Consider the following 16,854-nt stretch of genomic DNA (forward strand, 5'->3'; position numbering starts at 1 on the left):
TTAAGTATCATGATGAAAATCAATTTAGATATTTAATTTTTCAAATTAATTAAATGTATTAAATTCAAGAAATAAATAATTAAGTGTAGAGAAGGCTTAATTATTAATCTCTAGTTTAATACTAGGAAAAATATACTTAAAATAAATTGTACCAAAATTAATTATTTAAATAATTAATTTCACAATGTATAATATTTTCCTATTTAATATTAGAAATAATAAGTGTTGACCGAGATTTTCGGCAACTATTAAAATATGATTATAATATTGAGCTGTAAGAAAGCGAGATAAGGATTTTTACGTGGTTGGGGCGTTAATGAGCCTTAGTCCACGAGTCGTTGTTATTGATGGATGTATTTAATACAGATTCCACACTTGAGGGAATGTTACCCTTATAAATACAGAGAATGTTCTTGGTGAGTATTTACTCTTCTTGCTCATATGCAACCCAAGATTCTCGATCCCATTAAATGAGCTTTGAGGGGGTATTTATAGTGTTTTGGTGGGGTAATCCCTAGAATTGTTCTTACAAACGTATCTGTAAGTATCCATAAAGTTGGGTATTCCCAATGAATATACCATGAGTAATGCATGGTCAAATCCCTAGGTGCTGTAGGGTTTTTATGAGGAATGTCCTTTTTGCCTTGTGATTGATGTGACTCTCGCAGAGTAGCCGTCGCTAGACTTAAATGATCATTACTGTGGCGCTGCTGTTGGAGGTTGTGCCGTCAGACTTTATTGCGTGTTGCAGTCCCAACACGCTTCCTCCCATGCCGCATTAAATGCGACTTGATTGCTCAGGAGAAGCCTGACACTTCGCGGAGAGGCTTTATGCTATGCGAGCTTCCGAGAGCACCTTGTACTCCGGGTGCCTCCTCCGGGACCTATGCCCAGGGTGCTTCCTTGTGGCATTCAAAGACTTAGCAAATATTTACAAGTTATCTGATCCACGTGTCCCTGTTTGATTGGTCCACGTATATTGGGCGAAATTAGGGGCAACATTTACCCCCCAAGCCTTGTTTACTTGAAAAATAAACCAAGGCTTGCTTAGGTGCCTCCAGTTGACTCCTCGGTTCCCTGGCTCAAGCTCAGAGTGCGTGGGGCCATATTTAATGATGACATTTAATGCAGCGATTCGGTTTTTGCAGAGGTGTCTCGGGCCGACTCCTCGGTTTCCCGGCACGAGCTTGGGGCGCGTGAGGGTGCATCTAATGATGGCATTAAATGCAGCGATTCGCTTTTTTGCAAAGGTCGATTCGTTTCACGCCCCTTGATTGATGCGGCGCATTAATGGTGTCAGACGGATACTCAAACGTTTCCACCGCCTTTATGGCAACTCAATCTGACCCGTTGATCTTTGGGTATTTGAATCGTGCATTTCCCCCACCGTACGATTGGTAGGTGGTGACGCCTGTTCCTCATGCATTTTTGCCTATAAAAGCCACCATCTTTCCTTCATTTCGGTTACTTTCCATTCCCTGCCATTTTTGCTCGAATTTCCCAGAGAGAAAATTCTTCTAAAACAGCACGAACCTTCTGAACACTTTGCCATTTTTTCCCAGTTTTTCCTTGCTTGCTGTTATCAGTCCTTCTCGTCTTTACTCGACTAAACTCAGGACCCCCAGTTCAACACTCCACTGTAAGTTTCTTGCATCCTCTGGTAATGACATGCTTTTACTTGCTTTGTTTGTTTTTTCTGGGTTCGCATTTTGAGATTTCTGGGCATGCAAGTGTTTAGGTTCTTCATGTATTCTGTTTTGTGTTTACTGCTTTAGTTGTAGGGTCGCCATTATTATGCCTCTGTTATTATCGTGCATTTTCGTTGAAGAGAACCATATGTTCTTCGTTCATCGGTTGCTTAGGGCATAGAATGGGGTCTTTTTCTTTCTGTTCCCCTTACTGTGTAAAACCACCTTCTGCGATTTTACTGCACCCGACACTTGTTCAAGGAATCTTTCTAGGGTTTCCTATGTGACACGTGTCCGGAGGGGGCCTCTTTCCAGCGGTTAGGGGACCCCCATTCCCTTTTTCTTGACTTAGGGTTTGGTATGGGACCTAACTGCTGGAATTTTCTCTTTCTTTTTGTTTTTCACAGAATAAAAATGTCTGCCTCTGGTTCGAAGTCTTCGAAGAAGAGCGGGAAACGCATGGCCACTCTGGAGGAGGTTTCCCTGGGACCCGTTGCCCAGGAAGGGTATAAATCCCGAGCAACCGGGTGGGAAGCGGCTGAGCTTCACTCTACCTTAACCTGTCCTCATCAACTGGAGAATATTATGGACGTTGCCGGGATCAAACCTTCCACTTCGGGGACTTATCACCGGCCCCCTCGCGACTCGAAGACGCCTAACCACAATTACGGCAGCTTCGGAGCCTGGAGCCAGACACACCTGATGGCCGATGCCATGCTCCCACTTCAGGACTATTTTGTTAATTTCCTTGTTTTTGTCGGCCTTGCGCCATACCAACTCATTCCTCAAGCTTATCGCCTGCTTTCAGGCTTATTTATTTTTTATGCCGCCCGCGGATGGGGATCTCCCCGCCCGGCGGAAATTTTGTATTTTTATGAACTTGTATCCGTCCCCAAGAAAGGGGACAAACTTAAGGACGGTTTCTATGGGTTCCGGATCCATCCCGCTAACGAGGGGGTGGTTCCGTATTATAGGCAGACTCACGTCAAGGAGTATCGCCATCGCTTTTTCTTTTCCTCCGGGTTCAGGGCAGTGGATCACCCGGAGCTCCTTACTGAGTGGGTGAGGATCCCACCCTATCAGCGGACGGCCCCTACTCATACCTTCCTCCGGAGGGCCCAAGCCTTTGCCTCCTACGACCGGGCCGATCTCGATTTTAGGGGTTTGGTCACCACGGAAAACTGCAGGAAGGCCAAACTTATCCTTCTGCATCAATCCGTGGAGGACTCTAACCTTTCACGGGTCGTCTGTCCCAATGTAAGGGCGCCGGTCGCGGAGAAGGCCTTCCGGGATGAGCTTATCGCCACGGCAGAGAAAAAATACCAAGACTATCTCTACCGGAAGGCCCAGGAGAAGGCATACTCTCAGGCCCAGGCTGCCTCTGGGAGGGGACTTCGCGTGGGGAGCCCGGTGGTGCGAAGGAGCCAGGCGATTGTCGGGAAGTCCGAGGCTAAATTTTTTGACAAGATTCTTCAAGAAGAGATTGGGGATCGTCCTGCTAGGAGGCCCCTTCGTATTGAGGATTCTTTGGAGAGGAAAACCCCCCGGCCACAGCCTTCGGTCCCAGAGCCAAACTCGGGGGCTCCTGGTGCTAGCACCTCCGGTGCCGGCGGTAAGTCTCCTTTGATAATTCGTTATGTTCCTTCCGTTGGTGAATACGCCAGTCATAGGCCTGTAGGGTTCGACGAGCGTCTTCATAGGTTTAGGATGCCATCGACCCGGTGGGGGGATCGTTTGAAGGAATTTTATTTTTCAAACTTAGGAGATTTTCTAGGTCGGTCCCGGATGGGCTCTGGCCCTCCGGAACCTATTCCCTTAGGTCCTTCAGCTTACATTATGTCCATCTGGTTCTGGCCTTCGGACAGCTATCTCAGAGATGATGCCGCCAGCATTAAAGTTCAGGACTTTGCTAGGGCCGAATTAGGAAGTTCGGGTAGGAGTAGCTTATTTGCTGTATCTTGTATAAGTGGTTCCCCACGGATATCTAACACTTGCTTATTTTTGTGAAACAGGTGTCTCCATGGATGCCATCTTGGAACAGCTTGCTGGAGTTCACACTCCCGTGGCTCCTCCGGCCTTCACCTCTTCCCCCATAGCCCCTTCCCTGAAGGTCTCTTCTAGCGCTCCCCCTGACACTATTGATTTAGTGGACGACGAAGAGGCGCTTCCGGGAGAAGGCCAAGGAAAGCAGTGGGACTTCTCTGAGGAAGTCGCCGAGGGTGCGGGAGAGCTCCGAGCCCTTCCGGAGGAGGCTGAAGAAGGCGAAGAGGAGCCTGAGGTAGCTCTGATTCGTAAGCGCAAGGGCAAGATGATTGCCCAGGACGAGCCCAAGAAGCCTCGGAGAGCCGACACTCCTGCCCATGGTCTTGACGGCGGGGTTTCCCCCATGGAAGAAAATCCTGCTCCTCCCAACATCGTGCTTACTCCAGTCCCAGGGGATGAGGTGAGGCAAGAGCTTCGGATAGCCAAGCATAACTATGCCATGGACGAGTACTCCCGGGGGTATGCCGAGGTGGAAGCCCTTAGGAGGATTTTGCGGGTTGAGCTTTACTTTAACCAATGCTCTGGAAAGAACATAGCACTTCTCCAAATGCAAGTAAACTCTTGTTGTAGATTATCATATCAGTAAAACCCTGTGTCTGATAAATCTAGGAAACTTTATTCACATAGTCATGTTTACTTTCCAATGTGTTGACGGCACAATAAACAGGATCAAGTATGTGAAAAGGATTTCAGATGAATTTATACATTATGTACATATAATCATGAAATAAATCATGTGAACCATGCAACATTAAATGTTATTTCTGATCTATATTAATAAGTAAATCTGATTATATTGAAATGAGTTTTATTTAGGGCATAAAACCCAACATTTGCTTCTTTGTAATTGACTAACAATTTCTTGTTGCCCGTCATGTGTCGAGAGCAACCACTATCCAAGTACCACTGTCCTTCCAGAAATGCAGACAGTGAAACTTGAGCTACCAACCCAACATTCGATTCACGATCAGCCCTCAATCTCCACTCACATTGAGATCATTCCTTTCGAGTTTTATTGGGTTTTTGAAAACTCATAGGTCGATTGATCATAGCTTTCAAGTAGTTCTGCAGCTTATAGCATCTGGGTCGAATATGACCCCTCCTATTATAGAAGTGACACACTGGGATGAATCTCTCCATCTGAGATATATTCTCCGGGGCAATTCTTCTTCTTTCTAACTTCACCTAGGTAGGTCCAGATGGAACATGGAATTTTCCAGTGGGGTCTGAGGACTGAGGTGTCGAGGGAAATGATGATTGCTTGTCATCCTTTTTGTCTAGGTTGATCACTGGTGTAATGGACTCTTCTACCCCCAAGTTATCTCCTTGCTTATACAACATCTTGTATCCGATAGAGGTTCGATCACCATAAGGTTTTTGAAGTTGAAGAGTTTGATTGATGGCAGCCGTTCCTGGAGGGATAAACTCTAAAGCCTGTTTAGCGAGTTCAGCTGAAAGCTTGTAGATCTCATTGTCCTTCTCATCAAGAAGTTTGTTGAGATTCTTAACAATGTCCTACAGCTTGACTTTTTCAGACTCTATCTTCTCATTGGCACTATTCAGACCTCTAATCTGCTTGGTCATATATTCCCATTGAGCAAACATCTCTTCATATGCATTTTGTCTTCCATTACTGTCGACTTCAGACACAGTGGAGACTCCATCATCCTCAGATTCAACAGACTGATGACTTTGAGCCATGAAAGCCACTACCTGTTTATCCTCATTAGAACTTTTGCTTGCAATAGAGTCTTTTTCTTCGTCACTATCGCTCCAGGTGGCAACAAGGGCTTTCTTCTTTTTGAGAGTGTTAGCACACTCGGCCTGAATGTGTCCGAACCCATCACATTCTCTACACTGAATGCCCATGCTCTTATTGTCACTGGGTTGCTGACCATGCCAGAAGTTCCCAAGAGGATCTCTTTTGGAAGCATTTTTCTTACCTTCAGAACACAGTTTCTTGTACTTCTTTTTCAAGAATTTTGCATAGTTCTTGGTCAGCAAATCTACAGCTTCATCTGAGAAACCAGCAGACAAATCTGGGATAGACTTATTTTCTTCTTTGTGAATGAACGCAATATTGTTGTCCCCTTTTTCTTTGTTCACATCCATCTTCTTTTTTTCTTTCTTCCACCTTGTTAATGACATTTCATAATTCTGCAAGGATCCAATCAGTTCATCAAGATCCAGTTCCTCCACGTTTCTCATTTCTTCAATGGAGGTTACTTTAGACATAAATCTCCTAGGTAGAACTCCAAGGACTTTACGAACCAGCTTTGCATTAGAATAAGTCTTTCCCAAAGCATAAGATTCATTTGATATGTCACACAATTTAGCATGGAACTCAGCCACCGTTTCTTCTTCCTCCATTGATAAATCTTCAAACGCTTTTGCCAAAGCACGAAGACGGGATTTCTTTACAGCATCCGTTCCTTCATTTTTAATTCGTAGTTTTTCCCAAGCCTCTTTGGCCATCTCACAGTTTGCAATGACCTTCAATTGATTTGTGGACACTGCATTGAACAAAGCATGCATGGCCTTCGAATTAAAATTGGCCCTCTCCATCTCATCTGGAGTCCACAAGCTCGTAGGTTTTGGTTTGGTGACACCGTTATCCATCATCGTTGGGCATGTCCAACCATCTTCTATGGCCATCCAAACTCTTTCATTCACCGCCCTCAAGAATGCTCGCATTTTGGGTTTCCAGTATGGGTAATTAGCACCTTCCAGCATTGGGGGTCATGATGTGGACCCTCCTTCTCTGAACATCTCCATTCCTGTACTAACAAGGAAAAACAAAACAAAGATAGAGAGCAGTATACTCCCAGAGTCATGTCTGGAGAGGGGGTTAGTTCCAACTGGGTGTTGCAGAAAGAAAAAATGCAGAAAAATCAAGAATTGCAGCAACAATAAATTTTAGAATAACGAATCTTACAAGAACCCTAAGGATCAATATTTCTAACAGAAATAGCTGGCTCTGATACCAAATGTAAGCCCAAGTTCTTGTCTAACCTATCTTTTTCATATTTAGATTGATTTTATCTTGATTTAAGCTTGAATATAAAAAGAACAAAATCAAAGATTCAACACCAGAATTTTACAAGCTTCACCTGCCCTAGAAACTCATTCTAGGCGGCTAGTGCTTGGGTTCCCCGAACCAGGGTAAATTCATCCACTAATTCTCAAAGGTTCATATTACAATTTCCAATTCTCTCTAAAGGAATCAAATACAACCTTAACAGCAATTAGTAATGAATTACCAACAACAATCAAGAACACTGATTGTTAATGCACAATCCCTTGTGCTGCAACTGAGCTCTTCTTCAACATGTCTTCAACCTGAAATCCCTTCAGATCTGATGATGAAGATGACACTGATCTCCCTTCAGTTTGAACTCAGCAATTCCACATTCAGATCATTCCGCCATTGATGAACATCCTCAAGCTCCAAGATCTGACCTGCCATGGAACATACAGAAGAAACAAGACAAAAGAAACGTAATCTCAAATCTCCAATCAAAAGTTCGTCAACAAAATACCCAGAAATCGTATTTATACCCAGCTAAACCAAGAAACCCGAAAGAGACAGCTGTTACCATCTGAACAATTAAAACCTAAAATATCTTTACTGACGTGGACTAACACTAACAGTATGAACCCCAGACCAAACACTACGAGACCCAGACGCAACTGGACATAATTTGTCACTATAGAAAATAATAGTTCTAACACCGGGGTTCTGACCACTCCCACGCTGAGTTCTCCTCGAGCGTGTTGTCTGCATACAAGGACCAACGTCGATTTGGGTTCTTTGGGATTGCATGGTCTGTGCACTGGGACCACCCTCAGGTTGGGCCCTCCTGGAACGGGTGGTCCTTCTAGACCGCGTGTTTGTAGACCTTCTAGAGCCCATGGGCTCTTTCCCAGAATGATGATTAGTTTCCTCATTTGGGGTGTTAACATTTTATGGATTTTTCAGCCATGAAGAAGGTGGTTTTTTTTCTGAGCTTTTTCACAAAGGCTCTCAATGAGAGCACCAAACTGTTAACGCAGATTTTATTAACTAAATTTGAGCGTCACAGTAGTGATTTCACACAGAAAAAATAAAAGCTGTGAAAATAAAAATATGAACACAGGGTTTTTTACGTGGTTTTGCAGTTAAAATTCTGCATAGTCCACGAGTCAATCTTATTCAGATTTTTGATTATTTTTCAGGGCCTCTCTTGTATGAGTTTTTTGTCCCCTTCTGATCTTCTTTGTCACTATTTATAATTACATAGAGGATAGTTAATTACAAAGTTGACTGTAATATGTTTACAACAATCATCCCTAAAATCATGGGATTTGATTACATATCACGTAGTGTAAATGCGGTTTATGATTTGAAAATCATATAGCTGTGATGTTCCCCCTTTTAATGGGTCAAAAATGATTGTGTTTTAAATCTCGTCTTTAATTATTGTTTCTGGAGTTGTCTCGACAGAAGCTTGGTTCCAGTGATCTCAATAGCGAGCTGGGGCCATTCGTCCTTCTGAGGTCGACGATGCATGTTTGGTGTCAACCACGGTGCTTAAAGAGTTCTTTGAGGCTCATTTAAATGTTATCTTCCAGTTTGCCAGGATTGTAAGCCTCGCTAACACTAACTGGATGAAGCTATAAGAAGTCTTCCATAGCGAGACAGGCACCTCGCTTACTTGGTCTCAAGGCGATCTGACTTTTACACTTAGTTTGTACATTATATGCTAAGGACTTTCACGATTGATACGTGTCTCTTTCTTTGGTGCCTCGCTATTCGCATTCAACGACATATGGTTTCTCGTTAATATACTAAGTACCAGTTTGTATATTGATTCCTTGCCTAAGACCTTTCAATCAGCAGGTTACAAATATACTCTGATACTTAGGTAATTAATGAGTTATCCCATAAAAAGCGATTACGTTGATCCGTACTCCTTTTATCTTGACTCGTGTCCTCTGTTGATATGGCAACCGAATTTCGGGTATAACATTTACAGTTGGCATCTTCTTGCTTTCTGAAATAAAGTGACACGTAACATTATTTCTTTGGCTCTTAGGATTACTTTAATTAATGGAGCGTGTGCTACATGGATTTGTGAAATGACAGATGATCATGTCAGCGAATGTCCCGAGGAGAATATCATCACTTGAATATCTCAATTCCAAACAATGAATTAAATGAAAATCTGACATCTCTTTCGGATCGTTTGATGTATTTTGTGTTTTCTTCGATATCATCTTTGTGTTCCTGATCTAATCGTGCTGGAACAACTTTCGTTAAGAATTTTACTTTCGAATGTAGGGTCCAAAAGGGACCCTTCGAAGCAGTGATAAGGGAAGACTCTCCTATACCATTGTTATCTTCTATAGTGTGGGTATTTAAGTGCTTGACTTTTTCTTTTTCTTTCCCAGTTTTTATCATGACAGAAGTTGTCCAAGTTGATAAAGCTTAAATTTTGGAGCAAGAGGAAGTTGCAGCTCTAAGAATGGTGTTCGTAATCCGAGGAGATGGATCACTACAACAACAAGTTAAAAAATTACGAGGCCCTCCTTGCGTATGAATAGGATCACGGTCTCAAGTATGAAGACTCGATCAAACTGAGTAAAGAAAAGAGTAAAAAGGTTTAATAAAGGATGTGGGTGGCACCCACAATTTTATTTATTTAATCAAACCCCCTACTTGTCAGACCCTTTCTCTAACTTTCCCTATTTCTATCTTTCTTTCTCTCTCTTCAAAACAACAAAGAGAAACCCATAACCACCACCACCACCGGTGAAGCTCCAGCAAACACAATCCGATGACCGCTTGGGCCTACACGCCGCACCTCCAACACTTGGCAATCTCACCCCAAGTGGTGCCTCCTCATTCGCTACAAGAAGCGAGAGATCTCGAGTCAAAGTTTGGAGTTTTAAACTTTGAATGCATTTTTTAGTCACATCCAATATCCGTTTAACGATTTGTCTTCACCACTAGACTCATCTCATCAATGAGAACAATATACACTAAGTCATTCTGCCTAACTCACTACTTTTTCTAGTGACATTTTCGTAGCTCTGCCCCTTTTTGGAGACTTGCTAGCGTATCGTGTACTGTGTTGACAAATCGTTGGCATGGGTGCGATCTACTCATTGTGGTGGTCATTTTGATATATACTACCCCTATTTTTGGTGATGTTTCTGTTACACTGATTTCCACCTCAACAATAATTAATGTCTACCGCATAAAATATAGTTATGTTATCTGTCATTGGACTCAATTTTAATTTTAGAATGCAATGATGATAATTATTTAGCCATTTGATGGTCATAGGTGAAAGTGATATATAAGATTGGACTAAACAATTGGAGCTCGGGACTTGAGAGGTTAGGATCCTCTTTTTAGACAAAGTTTAATGACCTGTGAGAGGTAGGGACTCAAGTTGATTATTGGAATTTGTTAACCCAAAAACTTTCCTTGGTGACATGCATTTAAATGTTTGACATGTAGCAAGAAGGATGAAAACACAGAGTTGAGTAGACTCGAGTCATAGCAGTCGACTTGGGAGGAGTCCCTAGCCCTGTGCCAGGTTGACTTTAGGAACTTCATGATGGAAGTTCAAACTTCAATAACTCATTTCCAACTTACTATTTTTAGTATAAGGTATGATGAAGACATGGAGTAACTAAATCTAGGCCCCAGGAGCCAAAATTACATGAACTTGCACCCCAAAAGTCAACCTAGGCACAACGGGTTTCACCCAACACCCAAGCTGACATCCTCAACTAGGGTTTCTATTTCTAGGACTGCCTTTGTTAAAATGGGTTAAATTTTGCATTGGAACATGAACTAGACATACCATGGACATATTTGAAGCATCAAAATTAGATTTAGAGAAACTCCATTTTTGAGCACCTGGTGCTCGGGCACCCAGCACCCAGCACCCAGGTTGACAACTTGTCAATCTGGGCAACATTTAAGTATCAAATTGACAATCTAACTTTTGCATTGTCTTTGCCTTCATAAAAAATGTGGAAATGGTACTTTCAAGGAAGAAATGACACATCCTAGGTGCTAGAATAGCGCCCAAGTTGACACCTAGGGCTGGCCCAGCACCCAGGTTTACATTTTGTCAAACTAGGTCGATTTCGATGATGCTTTTCGAGAAAAATTCCAAGCATGTTCTCTAATTTCAACAAATATTAAGATTCAAAAAATTATGGGGACGAAGTGGAACTTTCAAGGGGCCAAAATTGGGACCCAGCTCCCAGGTTGACACCTGGCACTAGGCCTAGTGCCCATGTTGTCATATTGTCAACCTGGGCCTTTTTCAATCAGATTCTCAAAAATATGTTCTAGGCATTTTTTCCATCATCAAAAATAATGAAGATTCAAGCCAACTCAGGGGGAAAACCACAAACTCGAGGGCCTGGAAACAGAGCCCATCACCCGAGTTGACCTTGTGATGGGCCCAATGCCCAGGTTGACAATCAATATGGTGCACTGGTTTCAATCATTCAAATGCCAAATCTGATCTGATAAATCTTTCCAGAATGGCCAAAAATTGTGTAGGAGACCTCATCCTCAAGTTTTAAAACTTTGGAAGTATCAAAACATCCCAGAAGCTCCAGATGTTGGGTTTTGTGCCTTAATTAAAACCCAATTTCAATATAATCTTGAATATTCATTACTTGTCTAATGTGTTAATTTGTTCATGTGATCACTTGTTTGATTTATAAGTTCATCCAAATCCTTATCACATTGATATTCTTGTTTATTGGGATGTCAACACAGTGGAAAGTAATCGAGATTGTGTGATTAAATGTATTGGTATGATTTATCAGTACACAAGGTTTAATTGATTGGATAATCTACAATGTATAGTTTACTTGTACCTTGGATAAGTGCTATATTCTTTCCAGGGCATTGGTTAAAGTAAGCTTGGGTTTGATGTATTGAGTATACATCAGAAGAGACCGATATTTAATTTGGATAAAAGATAATAAAATGACCATAATATCTATTTAATTCAATATCACCTAGTTGATCTTAAATCAAATGATCTCAATCCTGAGATGGCTAGTTTCTAGTTCTGTTGTATTATTTATGTTCTTCAATTTGTTAGTTAAAGTCGACCAATGGATCTTCTTGTGACATACAGATTAAGGACATGGTAGTTCAATTGATTGGGAGCGGTAATCATAGATACGAAATCTATAGCTTCTACCTGGACATAGAACTGAAATGAAAATTTCCTTCGAGCTTGGCTTAATAGAGATAAATGGTTGAGTACTCATTTCAGTAATTATATTAGTTTACAAAAATATCATTTATAGGTAGCTAAGTGTTTTAAGGATAAAATACATTGAAGGGTGTAGCAGTAAATTTGTCCCAACTCAATGTAGATCATCTATAGAGGATCATTGATTATTAGGATTATAACAATAGATAATTCATAGCGTATCTATATCGTGGAACATATAGAGCGCTCTATATAATTAAGAGTGCAATTCCAAATCTATCGTGGTGCAATGAGGAATTAATAAGTTAGAGAATTTACTTGGTAAATTCTAGAGCTACTTATTGGAAGCTTGATTATACAGGCCCATGGTCCCCACACTAGTTGAGATAATAATGTATGTAAGACACAGTTAATTAGTTTCAATTATAATTCTAAAATTAGACTATATCTTATTTATGAATTTTTACTAAGCAATGGCGTGGGGGACAACTTCTGACATCGTATCAAAAAGAGCTTTGTCATTGGGTTTGTAGCCTGTCACGAGTGGGATAAGCTTCCGCGGGTTAAAGGTGTACCCCAGACCGGTGTATCTTGGGGTAAGATCCATGTTCCTTATAGGAGCATAATGTCCCGACTTCTAAAGTGGAGTGAGTTGCCAGCTCATAGGTGTCTTTCTTGTGGCCCGCATCCGGGAAGGCTTATCTTACGGAAATTTGTTGCGTAAGATTAGGGCTCTTACCCTTCCGGAGCACAGAGCAAGGTACTTGGGTAGCCTTAATGATTTCTTGACTTTTTCCTGATGAATTTCCACGTGTCACACTTGTGAAAATGCACATAACATTAACCATAGTCCAATTGTCAGTAGGTCAAATTTATAATTTGTAACAGGTAAAGTTTGTAATCTTCATTCATCTGTGTATAAATGTAGTAACATGATAGGATCCATCCAAATCAGTGTGTGCATGTGGCTATATATTTGCTTTGGGCCTAAATGCATATAGAGACCCATTTGATTTTGATAATTAAAATAGACTAGGTTGCTAAAATAATAAAGTCACTTTGATAGTTTTTATTTAGGTCTAATTAGTATTGGGCTTATTCAATAAATAATAATTATATAATTAAGGTTAAATTCCTTCCTTTTGGACCTTGTGTGAGAGTTAGGGGGCCATTAGTAATGGCTACGACATACTGAACCCAGCCCTCCCTCCCATGAAAAACCCCAACTGTGAAGGTCCATTTGCCTTATTTGAATAACTGTAATAGGTTAATGACACTGATTTAACCTACTAAAATTGATTAACAACATAATTAATTTTCAAAATATATGAAATTTACTTTTTATTAGATTATTTTGAAATTAATTTAAGAAAAACACACTTATTTAATAAAATTAATTCAAGATAAACTATACGTATTTTTTTTATATTTAATTAAATAAAGAAGTTATAACTGTTGGAATTTATTTTACCAAGATCTTAGATCTACTCACAAGTATGTTGTTTAACACCCTAAATATGAAGTTTCTAAAACGATAAATAAAAACATATAAAGTTAAGAAAACCTTACATTGGTTGCAGCAGAATTAATGTCTCCTTCCACTCAGATCTCTAACCCTTGTATCCTTTCTGTCGCAGAGTATTATCAAGATCTGAGCCCGAATACCCTTCTCTTTGTGTGTGATCCTTCACAGTCTTCCAATCTATGATTGAGGTACCACTTGCTGTGTGTGGGCACTACTCTATCACTGAGGGACAAAATTTAGAAGAGGAAAAGAGAGAGAGGTTGGTTCGGCTATAGAGAGAGAGAGAGAGAGGGAAGGCTCAGTTTTCTGAAAAAGTAATTTTCTGACAGAAAGACATAAAAGCATTATTTTGACTGAGTCATCACTTTCTATTTATAGGCAACTACTAGGTTTAGGTTAGTAATTATTTGGCATTAAAATAATGAAAATATTAATTGGAAAATCTTGCTTAAGTGGCCGGCCAAGGTGTGTAATGGGCCCCACTTGGTTTTTGCAGTTTTCACAATTTTTATTTCTATTTTCTCAAAAACGCCAATTTTCCAATTCTAACCATTTAAATGCCAAAACTAATTATTTAATAACTAAAATAGATTATTAAATAATATTGTCATTTAATTTATTATTAATTGGACATATAAAGTCTATTAATAAATAAATAAACCTAGAATCTCTTTTCTTTACAATTTCGCCCATGCTTAGTGAAAATTCACAAATTAGACATAGTCTAACTTTAGAATTATAATTGGTTAATCACAAATCAATTATTGAGTCTTACAAGCAGTATATTCTCAACTAGAATGGGGACCATGGATCTATATGTTGAGCTTCCAATAAGTGAACGAAATTTACTAAGTAAATTCCTACTTATTAATTCTTCGTTGAATCCACTCTTAGAACTTAGAATTGCACTCTCAAACTTATATAAAGCATATTATATGTTCCACGATATAGATATGCTATCTCATTTAACCATTGTTATAATCTTATTGTGATCAAAGATCCTCTATATAGATGATTTACATCGAGATGGGATAATTTTACCGTTCTCACCCCTCAATGTATTTTGCCCCTTAAAACACTTAGCTACCTGTAAATGATGTTTTGTGATCTAAGAATTAGTCACTTAAACAAGAGCTCATCCATTTACTTCTATTTGCTAAGCTCGAAGGGAATCATCACTTGACTTCTATACACCAGTAGAAGCTATAGATTCCATATTTATGTTCAGCACTCCCACTCAATCATACTATCATGTTCCCAAAATATACGTATCACCCTGACCCAAAAGTAGGCTTAACTAATAAATCAAAGAACATGAATAATACTCCTGAGTTGAGCCTAAGCATATCAGGATTTAGATTCTTTTAATCTTAAGATCAACTACTGATATTGACTTGGAAAGATATAACGGTAAGTTTATAATATCTTATCTAAGTTACAATATCGGTCCAGTCCAATGTATACTCCATACATTCGAAACTAGTATACTTTACTAATGTCCTCGAAAGAACATAACACTTACTCCAAGTGTAAGTACACATCATCGCTGATTATCACATTAGTGTAAATCCAAAACATTGATGAAACAGGGACTTAGTCTTTTGATTCATATGATCACAAGCACATTCCACTGTGTTGACGATACTGTAATTGTGAATAAACATATGGTCTGGATTTACCTGATTTTGTGTGTAAATGTAATAAACATATTAAACCATTAGCATGTAAAATTCATGCAAACATAAATCACTTCAAATTTCTTATATTGATAACTAATCAGATTGTAAAGAGTTTTATTTAGGGCATAAAACCCAACAAACTCCCACTTGCACTAACATAAAACAAAGTGTGCAAATAAGTCAATCTGATATCTTGATCTTCAGATCAAGTGTAGTATATTTGAATCCACCCAAACTTCTAGAAACTAGTTCATAAATACATTTATGAAACATCCTTTACTATATGCTTTACTCATCAAGGGATACTGAAATCCTTACTGTTTTAAAGTACATCTGAATAAACAGAAGACATATCTCTCATATTTTAAAATATGGAATTGAGATAATACAGCATAGACTTTTCTTCAATAATATAACTTTCTTGTAATTTCGAATTTACAAAGTTATAAGTCTTTTCTGGTAGAGCTTGAATTATTGTAGAATAACTCCTCCACCCCCAAAGTAACCACCATCTCATAACTTCGAATGAGTTGGTGAAGATACAAGGATAACTAATATACAGTTCCTTAATATCTAACATATAGATCACTTTCATAAATCTTTCTTGAATATCTTCTAATGTTCCTTATTTGATTACATCTCAGATAGCTCCCACTCAATAGCAGATGTCTGGTTAAATAATGCATTTAACCTCTTTATTGTTTGGATAGTTATCTAGTTGTGACTTTTGTATTAGTTTGAAACTTTAAGTTAAGACTAAGTCATCAACATAGCGGACTAGTATTTGAAGTGAAAAATACTTACTAGAGATTAAATAATCAAAATTAAGATACCATAAAATTTTATGAGGATTAAGAGTTCTTGGTTCAAGTCATTCGAATAGACTGAACTAGAGTTCTTTTATCTTATTCTCATAATTCTGATAAGTTATATCTATCCATGTCAATGGTTAGATTTACTTTTCAGTAGTGTTCTTAAGTTCCTATCACAAGTGTCAACCTAATGAAGATGGGTAAAGAATTTTAAAATTCTCCCACTCAATTAAGGTAGTGTGAAACTTTATCAAAGAACTTTTATAGGTATCATTTTTACTACAACAGTAAAACTAAATTGGAACATACAATCAAGATCAAGGATTTATATTGATAATAGCTAATTCATTATATTACTTCCATGTTAAAGAAAATATGTGTTACATAGGGTATTGTGGAAAAATTCCACCCCTAAGTATATAGAGATTATGATCCACCCCTAAAGGTTGTAAAGATCATGACTCTCTAAGTGTGATAGAGTTTATGTGGAGTTCAATACAATACAAAGTTCATTAGATATAAAAAATCGTTGAACTGCATAGTTTTCTTAACTTTTCTCCACCCCTATCGGATCAAAAGATCCTTTTATTAAATAAATTCTTAATAATGGTATTCGAATTAACAATTATTAATAAACATAGAAATAATTTCTAGTGTTTATTTAATATAACTCTATGAAGAGTTGTAAATATTATAGAATTTGCATCAATAATAAAAACACTTACACATACAAACATATAAGTATAATGTGGTCATTGTGGTTTAAGATAAAGTAAATGAAGCTCAATCTCAATAATTGCAATTGGTTTGAATAGAAAATTAAAATAAACTTTGTTAATAAAAAAAAATATTGCAACAATATGAGAAAAA

General features: G+C 38.9%; 1 protein-coding gene across 1 annotated transcript; it reads right to left on the reverse strand.

Moving 5' to 3' along the window:
• Positions 1–4,916: 4,916 nt before the first annotated feature.
• Positions 4,917–6,464, reverse strand: LOC133032279 (uncharacterized). The gene is made up of 2 exons (XM_061106163.1): positions 5,259–6,464; positions 4,917–5,207 (listed from the first exon to the last, which is right to left on the reverse strand). Exons 1-2 carry the CDS (start codon positions 6,462–6,464, stop codon positions 4,917–4,919), a joined length of 1,497 nt encoding a protein of 498 aa, XP_060962146.1.
• Positions 6,465–16,854: the final 10,390 nt, after the last annotated feature.

The sequence above is a fragment of the Cannabis sativa genome, chromosome X (genome assembly GCF_029168945.1).
Source record: "Cannabis sativa cultivar Pink pepper isolate KNU-18-1 chromosome X, ASM2916894v1, whole genome shotgun sequence".
NCBI lineage: Eukaryota > Viridiplantae > Streptophyta > Magnoliopsida > Rosales > Cannabaceae > Cannabis > Cannabis sativa.